The 16558-nt window shown below is 57.7% G+C and overlaps 1 protein-coding gene across 1 annotated transcript in view; it reads left to right on the forward strand.

Annotated features, from left to right (window-relative positions):
* Positions 1–14204, forward strand: part of SLIT1 (slit guidance ligand 1) — a gene marked incomplete at its 5' end in the record, with an annotated part of 61972 nt that extends 47768 nt beyond the window's left edge. The window contains 26 exons of the mRNA XM_084210220.1: positions 103–174; positions 294–437; positions 562–725; positions 839–862; positions 1297–1441; positions 1579–1653; positions 1881–2024; positions 2284–2427; positions 2534–2700; positions 3758–3890; positions 4794–4862; positions 5239–5310; positions 5534–5605; positions 5883–5954; positions 7399–7562; positions 7891–8015; positions 8227–8324; positions 8981–9120; positions 9492–9585; positions 9758–9895; positions 10321–10558; positions 10646–10776; positions 10868–11022; positions 11093–11381; positions 11686–11897; positions 11975–14204. Of these exons, the coding sequence (XP_084066346.1) occupies positions 103–174; positions 294–437; positions 562–725; positions 839–862; positions 1297–1441; positions 1579–1653; positions 1881–2024; positions 2284–2427; positions 2534–2700; positions 3758–3890; positions 4794–4862; positions 5239–5310; positions 5534–5605; positions 5883–5954; positions 7399–7562; positions 7891–8015; positions 8227–8324; positions 8981–9120; positions 9492–9585; positions 9758–9895; positions 10321–10558; positions 10646–10776; positions 10868–11022; positions 11093–11381; positions 11686–11897; positions 11975–12219 (3526 nt within the window). The 3' untranslated portion in view covers positions 12220–14204. The remainder of the gene's footprint in view (positions 1–102; positions 175–293; positions 438–561; positions 726–838; positions 863–1296; positions 1442–1578; positions 1654–1880; positions 2025–2283; positions 2428–2533; positions 2701–3757; positions 3891–4793; positions 4863–5238; positions 5311–5533; positions 5606–5882; positions 5955–7398; positions 7563–7890; positions 8016–8226; positions 8325–8980; positions 9121–9491; positions 9586–9757; positions 9896–10320; positions 10559–10645; positions 10777–10867; positions 11023–11092; positions 11382–11685; positions 11898–11974) is intronic.
* Between the last annotated feature and the right edge of the window lie 2354 nt (positions 14205–16558).

A 16558-nucleotide genomic window follows, 5' to 3' on the forward strand; every position in this document is an offset into this window, starting at 1 on the left:
AGTGCCTGCACTGGTATGGGTGGGTTGGCATGGGTGCTGTACCCCTTAACCATGGCCCACACCACTCCCCCCATCTCTCTCACACCAGCCTTTCTTTCCCAGGGTACTGTATGGCAACAAGATCACGGACCTCCCTAAGGGTGTCTTTGGAGGACTTTTTGCCCTGCAGCTGCTGTAAGGCACCAATGGCTGTGTGGGATGTTTTTCAGGGACATAGGGAAGCAGGACTGAGGTCCCTAGCACCCATGGAGTCAAGGGGTGTCCCCAGACTCACATCCCTCCCTCCCTGCCAGGCTTCTCAATGCCAACAAGATCAACTGTGTACGGGCTGATGCCTTCCAGGATCTGCAGAACCTCTCACTGCTCTCTCTGTATGACAACAAGATCCAGAGCCTGGCCAAAGGCACGTTCACCTCCCTGCGGGCCATCCAGACTCTGTGAGTGTCCACTCCAGCTCCCATGGCTGGGCAGGAGTGCCTCTAGGGGAAAAGCATCTCCAGGGCTGGAGCTGCTGATCACCCACTGCTCCTGGCGGTGTGTCACCCGCTGTCCCTGGCACAGGCACCTGGCCCAGAACCCTTTCATCTGTGACTGCAACCTGAAGTGGCTGGCAGATTTCCTGCGTGCCAACCCCGTGGAGACCAGTGGAGCCCGCTGTGCCAGCCCCCGGCGCCTGGCCAACAAGCGCATCGGCCAGATCAAGAGCAAGAAGTTCCGCTGCTCGGGTGAGAGCTGTCCCCAGCCCTGTCACAGGCGTCCTGCAGCACAGCTGTCCCCAGCCCTGTCCCAGCCTGGTGTCCGTGTGCTCAGAGGGCTGATGTGCTTTTTTTTTCCACAGCCAAAGAGCAGTATTTCATCCCAGGTGAGCAGAGGAGCCGCATGGGTGTGTGCATGGTGCCCTGTTGGCCAGGCTGCCTGCGGGGATGTTGTGCCAGAGCCCCGTGGTCTGGCCCAGCAGAACCACATTTCATTTCCCACATGCTGGGTACCAGGATGTGTTGTGGCATCTCCCATCCTGCCGTTACCTGGATGGGCAAAGAGGTGTCCCCAGGGTCCAGTTTTGTTTGCAGGAGGTTGGTGGGCAGGGCAGTGCCCCGTCTACCCAGGAAAAATATCCTTGTAGATAAGCTGCTTTGGGCATGGAGAAAAATAATATGCGCACAAAGGTTGGAATGAGGGGAGCTAGGGAAGAAAATAAGACCAGGTGGGGATGTGGGAGGTCAGAGGGAGAGGGGGGAGGTGCAGTCCCCTGTGCCTCTGCCTGTGGGAACCCACACTGCCTTCACCATCACACAGGGACAGAGGATTACCAGCTGAACAGTGAATGCAACAGTGACGTGATCTGCCCTCCAAAATGCCGCTGTGAATCTGGTGTGGTCGAGTGCTCCAACCTGAAACTCACCAAGATCCCAGATCGCATCCCACAGTCCACAGCTGAGCTGTAAGAGTTTCCTTTCTCACTCTGCTTTCCTTCCTGCAGCAGGCACTTTGCTGTCACTGGGGTTTGGCTCGGGGTTTGGGCTGTACCAGGTACTTTGTAGGCATCTCCCGAGCTCTTTTCCCTGCTGCCCACTCCAGGCGCCTGAACAACAATGAGATCTCTATCCTGGAGGCCACTGGCATTTTCAAGAAACTCCCACATCTGAAGAAAATGTGAGTATTGGGCAGGCACAGCACTGTCAAGAGTGCCAAGGGCTGGGAAGGCACTTGGGGGTCCTGATGCCAGGGCAGACTAGGGAGTGAGATGGAGGGCATGTCCCAGCCTGAGGGTCCTCTGAAGGACTGGCATCATGGGATGCTTAGTGGGATCTGGGGGAGACAGAGTCCGGGATGAGGTCAAGGCAGAGCCCTCATCCCAGCCTGCTTTTACCTCTTCGCAGCAACCTCAGCAACAACAAGGTGTCAGAGATCGAGGATGGGGCATTTGAGGGGGCATCCTCTGTCAATGAGCTGCACCTCACTGTCAACCAGCTGGAGTCCGTGCGCAGTGGCATGTTCAGGGGCCTGGACGGGCTGAGGACACTGTGAGTCCCTTCTCCTCCATGAGCACCCAGATGGGGATGTCCTTACTCCTTGCCTCCTTGCAGGGCCAGCCCAGGATGCCTTGCCCACCAGCTGGCTGCATCCAGTGCTGGGTGGGGCAGGTTTTTGCTGCTCAGGGACTTGCTCAGGCTCATTCTGCTGCCCAGCACTGAGGTGGGCACAGCCTGAGCACTGCTAAGGTGGGTTTCCCCCGTGGTGCCTGCCTGTGTTGTAGGTGCCCTTGTTCTCTTCCCTCTGCAGGATGCTGAGGAACAACCGCATCAGCTGCATCCACAATGACAGCTTCACAGGGCTGCGTAACGTCCGCCTGCTCTCCCTGTACGACAACCAGATCAGCACAATTGCACCCGGTGCCTTTGACACGCTGCAGTCCCTCTCCACACTGTATGTCCTGGGCCTGGGGAGATGCCCCCAGCCTGTGCATGTTGCTGCAGGTCCCCTTGCCTGGTGGTTGTTGAGGTGCTGCCCTTGTGCTCTCTCCTGTGTGCAGGAACCTGCTTGCCAACCCCTTCAACTGCAACTGCCAGCTGGCCTGGCTGGGGGACTGGCTGCGCAAGAGGAAGATCGTGACAGGGAACCCTCGGTGCCAAAACCCTGACTTCCTCCGGCAGATCCCCCTCCAGGATGTGGCTTTCCCTGACTTCAGGTGTGAGGAAGGTAACTCATGGGCCCGGCAGTGCCAAGGATGAGGAGAGATGAGGTTGCTCCTCCCAGGATGGCAACGTGCTCCTTGTCCCAGCACCGACCTTGCTGCCAGGATGTGCCTGTGGCCAGGCGGTCACTCAGGGGGCCCCATGAATGCCCTCCCCTAACAATACAAAAGTTTCCCTTCCTGGTACTCAGCCCTTGGGCACTCAAATATCCACTCTGAAGCCAGAAGAGGAGTTTGCACCCACTGCACCTTGGGGGCTTTGATATGTAGGTGGGTCCACGCTGGCAAACACTGTGCCCTGGGTGCTGACAGGAGCAGAGGTGTAGGCAAAGCCCACTGGGATTCATCCTGCTCCTTCCCTTCTCAGCCTTGCACATTCACTGGAGCTGGCAGTGGGCAGATGGAGCAGACAGGGAGTGTGCGTGGGGAGAAAAACCTCTTTTTATATATATTTTTTTTAATTTAGAACAGCTTTTGAGCCCTCTGGAAAATATTTACAAACAAACCATCCTTTCTTCTGCTTTCCCTCCTCCACCCCGTCAAAGACTGAAGGGTTGCATCCTGCGCCTTTCCTAGCAGTGCGAGATAGCATACGGTTGTCCCAGGAATGCCTTTCCCGCAGAATTCCAGCATCATGGCAGGGAAGGGGAGCAATGCCAGCTGTTCTGGCTGCTCAGCATAGGCTCCATCTAACCTGTGTCTGGGACATGGGTGAAGGAGGTTATTTCAGGAGGATTTGCAGGGCTGAGCCCCTTCTTCTGTGCCCTTACCTGTGTTGTCCCTGTGACTGCATTTTGCATGAAAATGGTAAAAATCAGAGCAGTCTTGAGCTGCCTGGTTGTATCCACGCCAGTGGGGCAGGTGATTTCTGGGTGCAGCAGCAATTCCTGCACTGTTAATTCCTGACTGATATTGCCTGCAAGACCCTGCTTTGGGGGCGGGCAAGGATGGTTGGCATGGGAGGGGAGCCATCCTAGGCCGGCACAAGGCTTTGAATCTGGCCTCACACAATACCCAAGGGCTGGACCCCGGTGACTTGTTGGCTTTCCATGCTTGGTGCAGGTAAGGAGGAGACCACCTGCATCCCCCGGCCACAGTGCCCACAGGAATGCACCTGCCTCGACACGGTTGTCCGCTGCAGCAACAAGCACCTCAAGGCCCTGCCCAAGGGGATCCCCAAGAATGTCACAGAGCTGTGAGTAGTGGGCAAGTACCCAAGCTCTCCCTCTAAGCCTCCATCAACATTACAGCTCTGGGCGAGGGGCCTCTGCTGTGGGGTTGCCGGGCAGAGACTCCTGGGCTCCTCCCCACAACCCCATCCTGGCCTGGTAGTTGGGGTAGGACCCCACCCATCCAAGGTATCCTGTCCAGCCCCCACACCAGCAAGTGGCTCAGCAAGAGTCTCTCTGACGATTTGGGGCAATCAAGGGTATTGTGCAAGAGGTGTTGTCACCCAGCAGCTGAGACACTTGTCTTTGGCCCTTGGGCGGGACAGTGAGGGACAACCCCCCGCTGCAGCTGTGGTTCCTGTGCAGCCATGAAGCTCAGATGTGCATGCCAGAGCTGGATGTCCGGCTCCGTGATGCCCATCGCTTTGAAACGGGCTCTGTACCCATGTGGGATGAGGGATGGCAGCAAGTCCTGCATGCAGGGGGTGCAGGCACTGGTTGGGCACACATCTATATATGCACAGCACCCCCACAGCCCCCTCCGCTGTCTTGCACACTCCTCCTCTCTCTGCATCCGGCGCCATCTCTCACGTTCTCACACATGCCTTGGGAGCGTTACAGCCTCCCACGCTCCCATCGCATGTGTAAACGCAGCACGTTCCTGGCTGTGCTTGCACACGTAGGCTGCTGGCAGAGTGTCCCCAGGGACATGCCTGCAAACCCAGGTGTGTTTGTGCACTCACACACCAACTCCCCTGCCATCCCAGGAGTCCCCTGAGAGCCCCTTGTGCCCTGGGTGCAGGAGGGAGGTGATGCTGGAGATGCTTCTTGCAGCCTGAAGTCTGTGGTGGTCACAGGAGAAAGAGGGGGAAGAGGGAGGGATCTCCTGCTTCTCAGTCACCCCAAGGTGCTTTTGTTCTCCCTTGCAGCTACCTAGATGGAAACCAGTTCACTCAGGTCCCGGGGCAGCTCTCCACCTTCAAGTATCTGCAGCTTGTGTAAGTAGCCAGGAGCAGGAGCCCGGGCAGCTGGAGGCACTGCTGGAACTTGTGGGTGAGGGCAGAGGCTGTCTCCATGGTGTGTGATCCTGAGGAGGGGTCTGGCAGTGTGCGGGGATCCCTGACATCCCTCTGCTCTGGAACACAACTGACTGGCAGTGATGCTCAGCCTCTGGCTGCTCACCACCTGGTGCCAGGCATGGAACAGAGGGGATACAAGTGGCATTGCTGCCATCACCCTGTGTGACAGCCCTGCTGCTCCCTTGGAGGCTGTGCTATGCTGCTGTTTGCACCCCATTGCAGCTGAGCAGGCTGGGGAGCAGTAAGAGGGGACAGGGCCTGGCTGGCTCCAAGCCCTGGGTTTTCTATTTTCCAGCGATCTGAGCAACAACAAGATCAGCTCCCTGAGCAACTCCTCCTTCACCAACATGAGCCAGCTCACCACCCTGTAAGTGAAGTCCCAGCAGTGCCACCCGGGGCTGCAGCCCAGCTGGGCTGTGCGGGCTGTTCTAGGCTACCCTGGAGATTGGGGGGTGCTGGGGACACCAAGGTCTCCACCCTCTGCCTGGGTGAAGCTGTGCTTTGAGATGGAGCTTACACAGGGGCAGTGTGTAGCCCAGGGTGGGTTTCTTAAAGCACATATGGCTGTGCTGCCTGCTTCCCTCCCACAGGATCCTCAGCTACAACTCCCTGCAGTGCATCCCTCCACTGGCCTTTGAGGGCCTCCGCTCCCTGCGGCTGCTGTAAGTACCTGCCCTCAGCCCACAGCCCTGCCCGGCCCCTTCCCTGCTGCTGCCCATGTCCCTGTGTCCCTGTGTCCCCCTGGAGCTGGGTGCATGCAAATGGGCAGGGGGAACACAGGAAGGTTCATCTGCTCTCAGAGCAGATGGTGCATTTGCAATAGTGCCAGTATGGGGGGGTTCAGGTGTGCCACCCACAGCTGGACCTGTAGGGTGGGGCTACAGTCCTTGCTGCCCACCTTGGAGCCCTGGGCATTGCCGGACCTTCTGTTCTCTGCAGGTCTCTCCATGGCAACGACATTTCCAGCCTCCCTGAGGGCATCTTTGCAGATGTCACCTCCCTCTCCCACCTGTGAGTATCTCCTCCCATTCCTCAGGGCTCAGGGCTGGATGCAGGCTCCACAGACCTTTAAAAACTAGCTTCCCTGGGGGTGAGCTGCCTTCTCCCCTCTTCTCATCCGACATGCCTTGTTGGATAGTGCTGTAACGTGCTGCCCATGCTCAGATCCAGTTGTGCAGCTGAGTCTCCCATTGCTGCTGGGATGTCCCTGTGGTCTTAGGTGGATGTGGTGTGGGGTCCCCCAGGACGTAGGTCAAGCCATGCAGTAGCGTCACAGCTGTGGGTTGGCAGGGGCTGCTCTGACACACACCAGTGTGTTGTTAGCCTTCTGCCAGTGCACTTCCCCACAACAGTCCCCCAGTCTGTCATCGAGCATCCTCCTGCCAGTGCTAGTGTTTCAGCCCCTCTCTGAGTGTGCCTGCACCCCAGGAGCACTGCCCTATATCCACCACCCAGGGCCAGGGTTTAACTTCACTCACAGTGTCTTTTTAGTTCCTTCCCTGTCTCCTAATTAAGCTGTTCCCAGCTGCCTGCACCTGGCATCCTGGGCTTCTCAGGCAGTTCCTTCAGTCTGCAAAGAGCAGCTTGATACCCAGTCGTAGCCTCCTTGTTTTTTGGGGACCAACACTGCTTCCTCTGCTCCAATTTCCCTTGGCTGTGCTGCCTTCAGTGCAGACAGCTGGCACTGCCAGTTCCCACAGGCTGAGCTGTGTCACAGCCAGTGCTGTGGGTGCTGTAGGACCAGGTTAGTCAGGCCCAGCAGATCTGCTCTCCCTACTGCCTCAGCTCTGGGCTGCCATCTCCTTTTGTCACATGTGTTGGTTGCACCGGCCCTTCATCACTGCTGACCTTTGCAGTCAAGGAGGGTTCAAAGCGACATCCAGGCCCTCCATCTGTCACATCATTCACTGCTTCTGTACCCTTCTCTGCTGTGGAGCAGAGCAACTCTCCATCCTCCTCCTTTCCCAGAGCAATTCCTTGCTTTCCCCTAGTGCTGTCTGCACAAGCTCTGGCCGTGACCCACTGCCCATTCCCACCAGCTCACTCCTGTGTCTCTGTCCTGCAGGCTTGTGCAGCAGAGCCCAGGCTGGCCCTGCCACTCCCATGCAGGTTCTGTTGTTTCTGCATGGCCTCAGGGTACTTTGCCTAGTTTGCTGGCCCCAGGCAGCTCTGCCTGTGTACTGGAGAGGGACTGCCAAGAATTTCTGTGTGGGAAATGAAGGAGAGCCCCAGGGCAGAGCACGGAGCACTGCAAGGGCTGTGGGTCTGGCAGCAGGGTGGTCTAACTAGACAGCGTTGTAGGGCTATGTGTGTGTCCCAGTCCTCCCATTGTGGTGGGACCAGAAATGGAGGAGCACTGGTTTGCCAATCATGTGGCATCCCAGTCAAGTGACAGAGTTGTGCCCAGTTCCCTCTGTGTGGCAGCAGGTGCAATTTTTCCCTTCTCCTCGTGCAGAGCCATTGGGGCCAACCCCCTGTATTGCAGCTGCAACCTGCGCTGGCTCTCCAGCTGGGTCAAGACGGGCTACAAGGAGCCAGGCATTGCCCGCTGTGCTGGGCCCCCCGACATGGAAGGGAAGCTGCTGCTCACCACCCCTGCCAAGAAATTTGAGTGCCAAGGTGAGAGGTTCCTATGCTGTCTCTCCATACCCTCCCATGGGCACCCAGCAGAGCAATGCTTTGTGAGTCTGGGTGGCTCCAGGATTTTGTCTGTTGAGTTGCCTTGTGGAGGAGGGGTACCAGGTTGCTTTTCTCCTCTTACTGACTGGTGGCACTTCCCTGGTGACTGAGCAAACCTGTGGCTGTCCCATTGCCTGGTGCAAAGCCCCTTGGACAGGTTCAGCTCCCAGCAACACCAGAGGCTCTGCCCCCACACTGGTGCCTACAAAAGGACACATCCTGATCACTCCTCACACTGATGGTCATCTCCATGCCTCCCCTCCTACAGGCCCACCTGCCCTGAGTGTCCAGGCCAAGTGCAACCCCTGCCTCTCCAGCCCCTGTCAGAACCAGGGCACCTGCCACAATGACCCCCTTGGCTCCTACCGCTGCGCCTGTCCCAGTGGCTACAAGGTACCCTGGTCCCAGGGGTCCCCAGTGCATGGGGACGTGTCCCTGCAGAGGCCAAGGGAGCAGAGCAGGGCCTCTGCCATGCCCCTGGGGTGTGCTGCCTGTGGGACCACCTACCCTCCCCGTGTGCCACAGCATCCTGCTGAGCAGGATGGGGAGAGCTGGGCAGGTGCTGTGGCACCCTCCTCGCTCCCACCTTTCCCTCCTTCCCCAGGGCCGCGACTGCGAGGTGGCACTCGGTGGCTGCTCCTCCAACCCCTGTGCCAACGGGGGGACCTGCCAGCCTCAGGAGGGGGAAGGAGCTGGGTTCAGGTGAGTGCTGGACAGGAACCCATGAAAGGTGGGCGTTTAGGCAGTAGCATGGGACCCTGGCCTCGCATGCAGAGAAGTTCTGATAATTCCTTTGCCTCCTGCATGCTCCCTTGCGCATATAGCTGGGGTATTGCATTTGCATGGGAGCTCCAGCTCGTGTTCTCTGACTCCACTTTCCCATGCCTCCTAGCCCAGAAGGCTCCTAGGTGGAGGTCAGTGGGGGAGAGGAGGGTGCCATCACCATAGAAGGCAGGGGGAGGTAGAGGGGTTTGGGACTGGGAGTGGTTGCTGTGGTCCTGGAGTCACTGCTGCTCCCTGTGGGGCTGCCTTACCCTCAGGAAACACTCATTGCTCTGAATGCTTTAGGCCATTCTGGGAATCAGGCTGCAATTAGGAGCTGAAAATAGTTGGCAGGTTGGGGGTGAGGAGCTAGGCTGTGCAGCCCCTCCCTGTGCTAAGAGGCCTCTCAGCCTGTTGTCATGGCAACACAGCATCCTCGGGCAGGCTGTGCTGCCACCTGCCCCTGTGCCCAGTGTTTGACAGGAGGACACCAAACCCAGCTCTTTGCCAAGGTCCTGTGCTGGTTGTTTTGGGGCAGCCACCCCAAAATGTTCTGTTTCATTTTCCTCCTTGACACTGCCCTGGCCCCGTGGTAGGTGCCTGTGCCCAGTGGGTTTCGAGGGCCCGAGCTGCCACACCACCAGCGACCCCTGCAAGGAGCACAGCTGCGAGAATGGGGGCTCTTGTGTGCCCAGTGCCATCAACTACACCTGCCTTTGTCCTGCCCACTACACAGGTACTTGGAATGGGGCCAGCCATCCCCAAATGGCACAGACCTGGTATGGGAATGTGCCCAGTGATTCTACCCACCCATGAGGGCTGAATAGCTCCTCTGCCTGCTGCCTCAATGCCCATCGCCATGGGCTCTGGCTGGGCTCAGCTGTCTTGAGTTTGGCTACACCCAGCTGAGCCCCTACAGCCTGGGATGCCCTCAGTGCCTGGCTCAGGCAGGAGCTGCCTCCAGGGGAGGAGGATCCTGTGCCCGTGGGATGAAAGCTGTGGGGTTGCTCTTGAGCTGAGTCCTCCAGGGGTCCCCTCTGCCCCATGGGGACTGCAGCTGTTCCTCTGGTCCTGGAGCTCCTGGGCACCCCCTCTTCTGCCTTGCAGGGGAATTCTGTGAGCAACCGCCCAATTTCTGCTCAGATGAGCTCAACCCCTGCCAGCATGACTCCACCTGCATCTCCACCAGCCAGGGGCCCAGGTGAGCCCCCTTCTCTCCAAACCACTTTTTCTGGCTGGCTGGGGGTGGGTAGATTTGCTTTTTGGGGACTGCATTGAGGGGGCATGGAGAGGGGGGTTACAAGGGGAGGAGCAGGCACCCACTGGTGCAAGAGGGAAGGAAGGGGCAGCCTTGAGCCCCCTGCCTGCCCCAGGTGTGAGTGTGCACCCGGCTATGTGGGGAGCAACTGCAGCGAGGACTTCGACGACTGCCAGGACCACCGGTGCCAGAACAACGCCCGCTGCGTGGATGAGGTGAATGGCTACTCCTGCCTCTGCACCGAGGGCTACAGGTACCACCAGGAACACCTGGGACACCTGGGGTAGTGGGGCTGGTTATGTGTCACTGTGCAGAAGGGACAAGTCCTGGATACCAAGTCCGTCCATCCATCCATCCATCCATCCATCCATCCATCCATCCATCCATCCATCCATCCATCCATCCATCCACCCACCCACCCACCTGTCCTCAGTGTGAGAGGAAGGAGTGAGGCTGGGAGTGTATGTCTCCAGGGGTGGAGGCTGGGGAGAGCCAGCATCATTGAGGAGGGACCTCAGGGCACAGCTCAGCATCCAGGCATCCCTCTGATGCCAGTGTCTGGGAGAGTTGCCCCACAGACCCCAGATCAGGGGCATGCTGTCAGAGCTCTGTGGGGCATTGGGCAGGGTGTAGGGCTCTTTCCCAGCCCCCAGCCCAGCAGCACCCTCGGCCCCACAGTGGCCAGCTCTGCGAGATGCCGCCCCACACCGCTGGCCAGCCTGGCCTCTGTGAGCGAGCTGAATGCCAGAACGGGGCCCCGTGTGTGGAGCGGGGTGCCCGCGCCCTGTGCCAGTGCCTGCCTGGCTTTGGTGGCCCCAAATGTGAGAAGCTGCTGAGCGTCAACTTTGTGGACCGTGACACGTACCTGCAGTTCACTGACTTGCAAGACTGGCCCCGGGCCAATATCACCCTTCAGGTGAGGGCTAGTGGGGCGTGGGGGAATTGAGAGATGGCACTGGGGGTCTGCCCCAGGGATGTGGGCTCCCACCTCTCTCTCTGGCAGGTCTCCACGGCTGAAGGCAATGGCATCCTGCTGTACAATGGTGACAGCGATCACATGGCTGTGGAGCTATACCAGGGCCATGTGAGGGTCAGCTATGACCCTGGCACCCACCCCAGCTCGGCCATCTACAGGTACCTGGCACCCCTTCTCCACTCACTGGGGACGCCCACCCCCATTGCTTTGGCCTGGGGGCATCCTCGGTGACCCAGCCATCCCTGCCAGTGCTGAGACCATCAACGACGGGCAGTTCCACACCGTGGAGCTGGTGACCTTTGACCAGATGGTGAACCTGTCCATCGACGGTGGCAGCCCCATGACCATGGACAACTCGGGCAAGCACTACACGCTGAACAGTGAAGCTCCCCTCTACGTAGGAGGTAGGACATGGACCAGGTGATGGAGGGCATGGGAGGCATCCGGGTGCACTGATGGTCCTGCTCTCCCCAGGAATGCCTGTGGATGTCAACTCGGCTGCCTTCCGCCTCTGGCAGCTCCTCAATGGCACCAGCTTCCACGGATGCATCCGCAACCTCTACATCAACAATGAGCTGCAGGACTTCACCAAGACGCGGATGACGCCAGGGGTGGTGCCGGGCTGCGAGCCCTGCCGCAAGCTCTACTGCCTGCACGGCATCTGCCAGCCCTCGGGCGCCCAGGGCCCTGTGTGCCACTGCGAGCCTGGCTGGGACGGGCCCCACTGCGACCAGCCCCGCGGCGGACCCTGCCAGGGGCACAAGTGAGTGTCCTTACCCCACCGGCTGCCCACCTACCCTGTGGCTGGTTCCTGGTGCTGTTGTGCCAGTCCCATGCCATCACGGCAGTGCCGTGTCGTGACTGTGCCCTGCCGTGCCACTAGCACTGAGTTGTGCCAGGCTGTTCTGTGCTGGTGCCATGCCAGTGCCGTGATGGCTGTCGTGTGCCAGGTGGTGCCATACCAGTCGCAGGACAGTGCTGGTGCAGAGCCATGCCATGCTCAGTGCTGGTGGGCTGTGCATGCTGGTGCCACGCCAGCAGGTCCTGACAGCACCGTATGCCCACAGGTGTGTGCACGGGGTGTGCCTGCCCCTTGATGCCCTCTCCTACAGCTGCCAGTGCCATGAGGGCTACCAGGGCGCGCTCTGCAACCAGCCTGCTGAACCACCCGACCCCTGCCGCCACCAGCCCTGTGTCCATGGCCACTGCCACCTCACGCCAGGTGGCCAGCCCACCTGTGAGTGTCACGATGGCTACACCGGAGCCCTCTGTGACCAAGGTAGGTGCTGAGGAGGGAGGTGTCCAGGGAAGTCAGCCCCACGCCACCACAGCAGGCTGACCATTGCTGTCCCACAGAGCCGGAGTGCCGCGGGGAGCCGGTGCGGGACTACCACCAGGTGCAGCGGGGCTATGCCATCTGCCAGACAACGCGGCCGGTGGCCTCGGTGGAATGCCGGGGGACCTGCGGTGGCCCCGACGCCGGCTGCTGCACTGGGCTGCGGCTGCGGCGCAGGAAATACGCCTTTGAATGCAGCAACGGTGCGACCTTTGTGGAGGAGGTGGAGAAGCCCAGCAAGTGTGGCTGCAGCCAGTGCCTGTGAGCAGCCACCGGCCCTGCAGAGCCGGGGGGCTGGCGGGGAGACCCCCCCCCAAGCCAAGGACCTCACTTTACACTGCGGGCATGGTGCTGCTCTCTGGGTGTTCCGAACTGCAGCTGCATCTGAGGAGCCCAGCAGAGGGTAGAGCTGGTGCATCTAGAAGATTGGGAAGGAAACAGAAAAAAAATAGAAAGAAAAAAAAAGAAAAAAAACCCCACAAACAAAGCAAATGTGTAGATAGAGAATTTTTTTAAGAACTGCAGCTACACAGATACGTGGATATGGAGTGGGCACCCTGCCCAGCTGCCCTGACCTCCCTGTGGCACTCTGCCTCCCTGCCAGTGAAGCCCCACAGCCATGGAGGGCAGTGCCTGCATCCCGGGTGAGTCCCTCCCTGGCAGCCCTGTCCCTTGCATCAGCCCAGCGATCTGAGGGCTTTTCCAACATGTGTGATGAGGCCTGCCATGGCAGAGCCTTGTGATCTATGGCAAGCCGTGGCTTACAGTGGGCTGCATGGTGTAGCCAGTGTCCTGCAGTCCTGGTCAGCCCAGACCTGGTTTCCTGTCCTCTCCTCCAGCAGCCCTGGTCTCTCTCCCTGCAGGGTGCTGTAGCCCTAAGTACCCCAGACAACATCCTCAGCTCTGTGGCCCCAGCCTGAGCCTTTGGTGACACCCCCAGTCTGTGTATGCTTGCTGGGCTCTGCAGTGCATGGGCATGCTCGGGTCCAGCCCATTGTGGTCACATCAGGGCCACACTGGTGGAACAGGACCAGGGCAGTGCCAGGCACACTGAATGGGGGACAGGCAGCAGTGCATAGATGTCCCTGAGGGTTCCCGTGCCAACCTGCCCTGTGCCATGAGGCCAGCACTGTGCCATTCATGTGGAGAGGGCCCCAAATACCCCTGGCTCATCCAGGTGGCTCTGCTCAGGGGTGGAAACTGTGTGAGGGCAGCACAGGAATCCCCTTTTTCCAGGCTTTCTCCTAGGGGAGCAGGCCTGCAGCTGGGCAAAGGTGCCCCTGTGTCCCACTGCCCCAGCCAGCAGGAGCAAGAGGCAGCTGGGACAGCTGGGATGTGGGTTTGCCATGGCCATCACTGGGGCCTCAGTCTTGTGCATGCCAAGTTGAAGAGGCTGGAGATGTCCAAAGCTGCAAGCCTGGAGCCAACACCACTGCCAGGGCAGGACCCTCAGCTCTTGGACTCAAGTGCCCATACCCAGGATCTCTCCAAAGCCCACAGTGCTGGGGCATGTGCTGGGCTGGTGTGGGAGTGGGGGCACACAGGGACCTCCTGCCGGGGTACTGCACGCACCCAGCATCCACAGCAGCGTCACCTGTGCCTGTGGGGGCCAAGGATAGCGCGGGCCCAACCTGGGACACTGCACATGGCTGGACAGTGAAACACCACATCAGCCTGGTGGACAGACTCATCCCAGAGCTCCAGTCCTGGGTCTCTCCAGCTCGCCGCTCCAGCACTTTGGTTTCAGGTCTGCACTGCCAGCTGTGGCCGGGCTCCAGGCACCTCCACTGGATACACCCAGCTCTGCAGGTGCTGTCCCCATCCCTGCTCACCACTGGCATCCAGGGCATCTCCACCACCACGGGGATGTGTTTCTGCCACAAATGCCCTCTCCATGGGAGCTCCTCTGCCACACAGAGGAGCTGGGATGCGTCTCATTTTGCCTGTGGCCCACCCAGGGCTTGGTTGTGTTGTGTTTCTGTTCTTGCTGTACGCTAACCGCTAAAGTATCTCTTTATACAGAATACTTACAGATTCTAATATATATTTGTATTTCATTTTGTTATAGTATTTTTATATGTTTGGGGTCAACAAATGATGTTTTCTTTTTGTTTACAGATGCTACTGGGCAGGAAAATGACAGTGGCTTTGTTTGGCCCGTGGGGTTTGTGTGTGTCACTATTGAAGACGCTGGTTTGTACTAGGCTGGCGAGGGAGGCACTGGGCATCCTTCCGCTGGCAGAGGCTGTATTGTTTTAGGAGGTGTTTGGTATTGTCTATGTTGTCTTCCATGTGAACATGACATTTATTCATTCAGAGGCTTGGCCTCTTCTTTCCTGCTGGGGAGAAGGGAGAAGCTGGTGCTTGGGAGCTGCTGAGAGTGTGAGGGGTTGGCACAGAATGGAAAGACTTAGTTGTGCCTTGGGGATGATTTCCTGCTCCTGGAGCAGCCCTGGACAATGCATTGCCCTCATGGTGCAGGGACAAGCAGCTGGGGTTATCCATGCAATGCCTTACAAAAGCAGCCATCACTGCCAGGATCTTGCACGTGGGAAGCTGAAGGGCTAGTGCCTGCTGTGGGGATGGAATGGCTCCAGGGGAAACTGGGCACTTGTAGCTCTCTGGGGAAGGGTAGAGGGGGCCTGGGCAGCAGTCCTCAGGACCACCAAGAGGTTGCACTGTTGGTGCCACAAACACAAGTCTGCCACAGCTCAGGCACTGGTATAGGAGCACTGGAATCCCACACAGGCATTTATATGCCCCCTCCATAGGGAGGGGGTGGCAGTTGGAGGGTGCCAGCCTGCTGTGCCCTACCTTGTGCACTCCCTCACCTTCAGTCTTCCCCACTTATCACACCAAACAAACATTGATATCAAAGAAACGTTTAATAAGCGGCAATAAAATACGGACCTTTAGAAAGCTCATAGGGTGAATACTGACAGTGAGGAAAAAAGAAAACAAGGTGGTGGGAATCCTTGAGGAGTTCAGATCTGAGTCAGGGACCTTTTACCTGGAACAAGAACACAACTTTTTCCATAGGCTAGGATGAAATAAAAGACAGGAGCACAGAGTTCACAAAATGTCAACATTTAGAGAATCGATACATATTCAAAGTTCAAATGACCCAGCTCTTATAGCTATACATATTGATTTAAAGCAACTTAATATAATTTTATTTTCTTTCTTTTTTTTATATATACACTTTCAAAGGTTTGTCAGGTGAGGTATGTAAACATTATCTAATGGAAACTCCTCTCCACATTTCCAACCAAGAATTCACAGCAGACAGTTCATTTTCCCAACGTGTGGCGCAGTACTTCCCATTCCCTACACCAACTGGGAATGCCGTCCCAAGCCACGGCTCTCCCAGGTGCAGTCACCAGCTCCCCCTTCCCACTGCTGGTCTGTACAGTTCACATTGCTTGGACTCAAACATACAGTACCGGACAGGAGGAATTTCAGCTCAGTGTCTAAAATTCATATAGAAACAAACAGAGAAACAAAACTCTCCCAGGGAAGCAGACACAGATGAAGGAAAAACATTTGCCATCAGGGTGGAGATAATATTCAAATGTTTTACATCCTAAGAAAAAAAAATTACTGTGTTGTTTCCTTTTTTCCTTTTTTTTTTTGTTTTTCTTTTTTTTACACACCTGTTCCAAGGGTGAAGGAAGTGTGGGACTGGTGAAGGGTCCTGCAGGGCTGGAACCCAGCAGCACCTCTCACTCTTTCCTCCAAAGTCAGAGACCCATCATCATAAAAGCAGATCCTGCTGACACTGCCCCACACAGACAGCTGGACTGGAAGGTCAGAGCCAGCCACACTTCCAGGCAAAAAGGGGTTAACAAAGAAAAAAAAACAAACCTAAACCCAATTAAGCAAAAATTACCAAATGACCTCAAACCTCCTGGAAGGAGAATTAAAATTACAGAACGATTAGCAAATGAGCAAATGACCTTCTGGAGCCGGCCCTAGGACTAGCAGCGGTGAGCTCCCTTGGGTCACCCGTACCCACAAAGGCAGAGATTCACTAGTGGGAGTTTGCTACCAGCAACTACCTACCCTGCCCCGGTGGTTTTGGGGGGGGTTCCTTGGGGGTGACAGCATCCCCCACTTTCTGCATCCCTGGGGACGCTTCCTTGAGTACCTCCAGGTCAAGAGACCCCCCCTGCCCACAAGCCATGCTGGACTGAGCCCCAGCCGGGAGCAGGGTTATTCCCACCTGGCCCTGAGCCCCGAGAGCCCCTGCCATCACAGCAGACATTATTACTACAAATCTTATTGCTTGCAGTGCCCCCTGTCCTGGGGAACAGCCATCCTGGCCGGCCATGGGAGCTCACAGCCTCCCTGGGGACCGTGGCCATCAACCAGGTCTGACATCATCAAAACGAGATGAAGAGAGTTAATGCTTCAGCTCTGACATGACAAAAAACCAAACTGAACACCACCACCACCCCCACCCCGCCCCATCCCATCCCCCACGCAATCGCCAGCCCTTTGGTTGCGGCACGCTGGGCAATACAGCCCCACCCACCGACACACCAGTCAGAACGAGAACCTGTGGAAAGCCCATGAAATAAATATTTTAAAAACCTATTTACAAT

Source organism: Fringilla coelebs (assembly GCF_963513975.1).
Source record: "Fringilla coelebs genome assembly, chromosome: 8".
Taxonomy (NCBI): domain Eukaryota; kingdom Metazoa; phylum Chordata; class Aves; order Passeriformes; family Fringillidae; genus Fringilla; species Fringilla coelebs.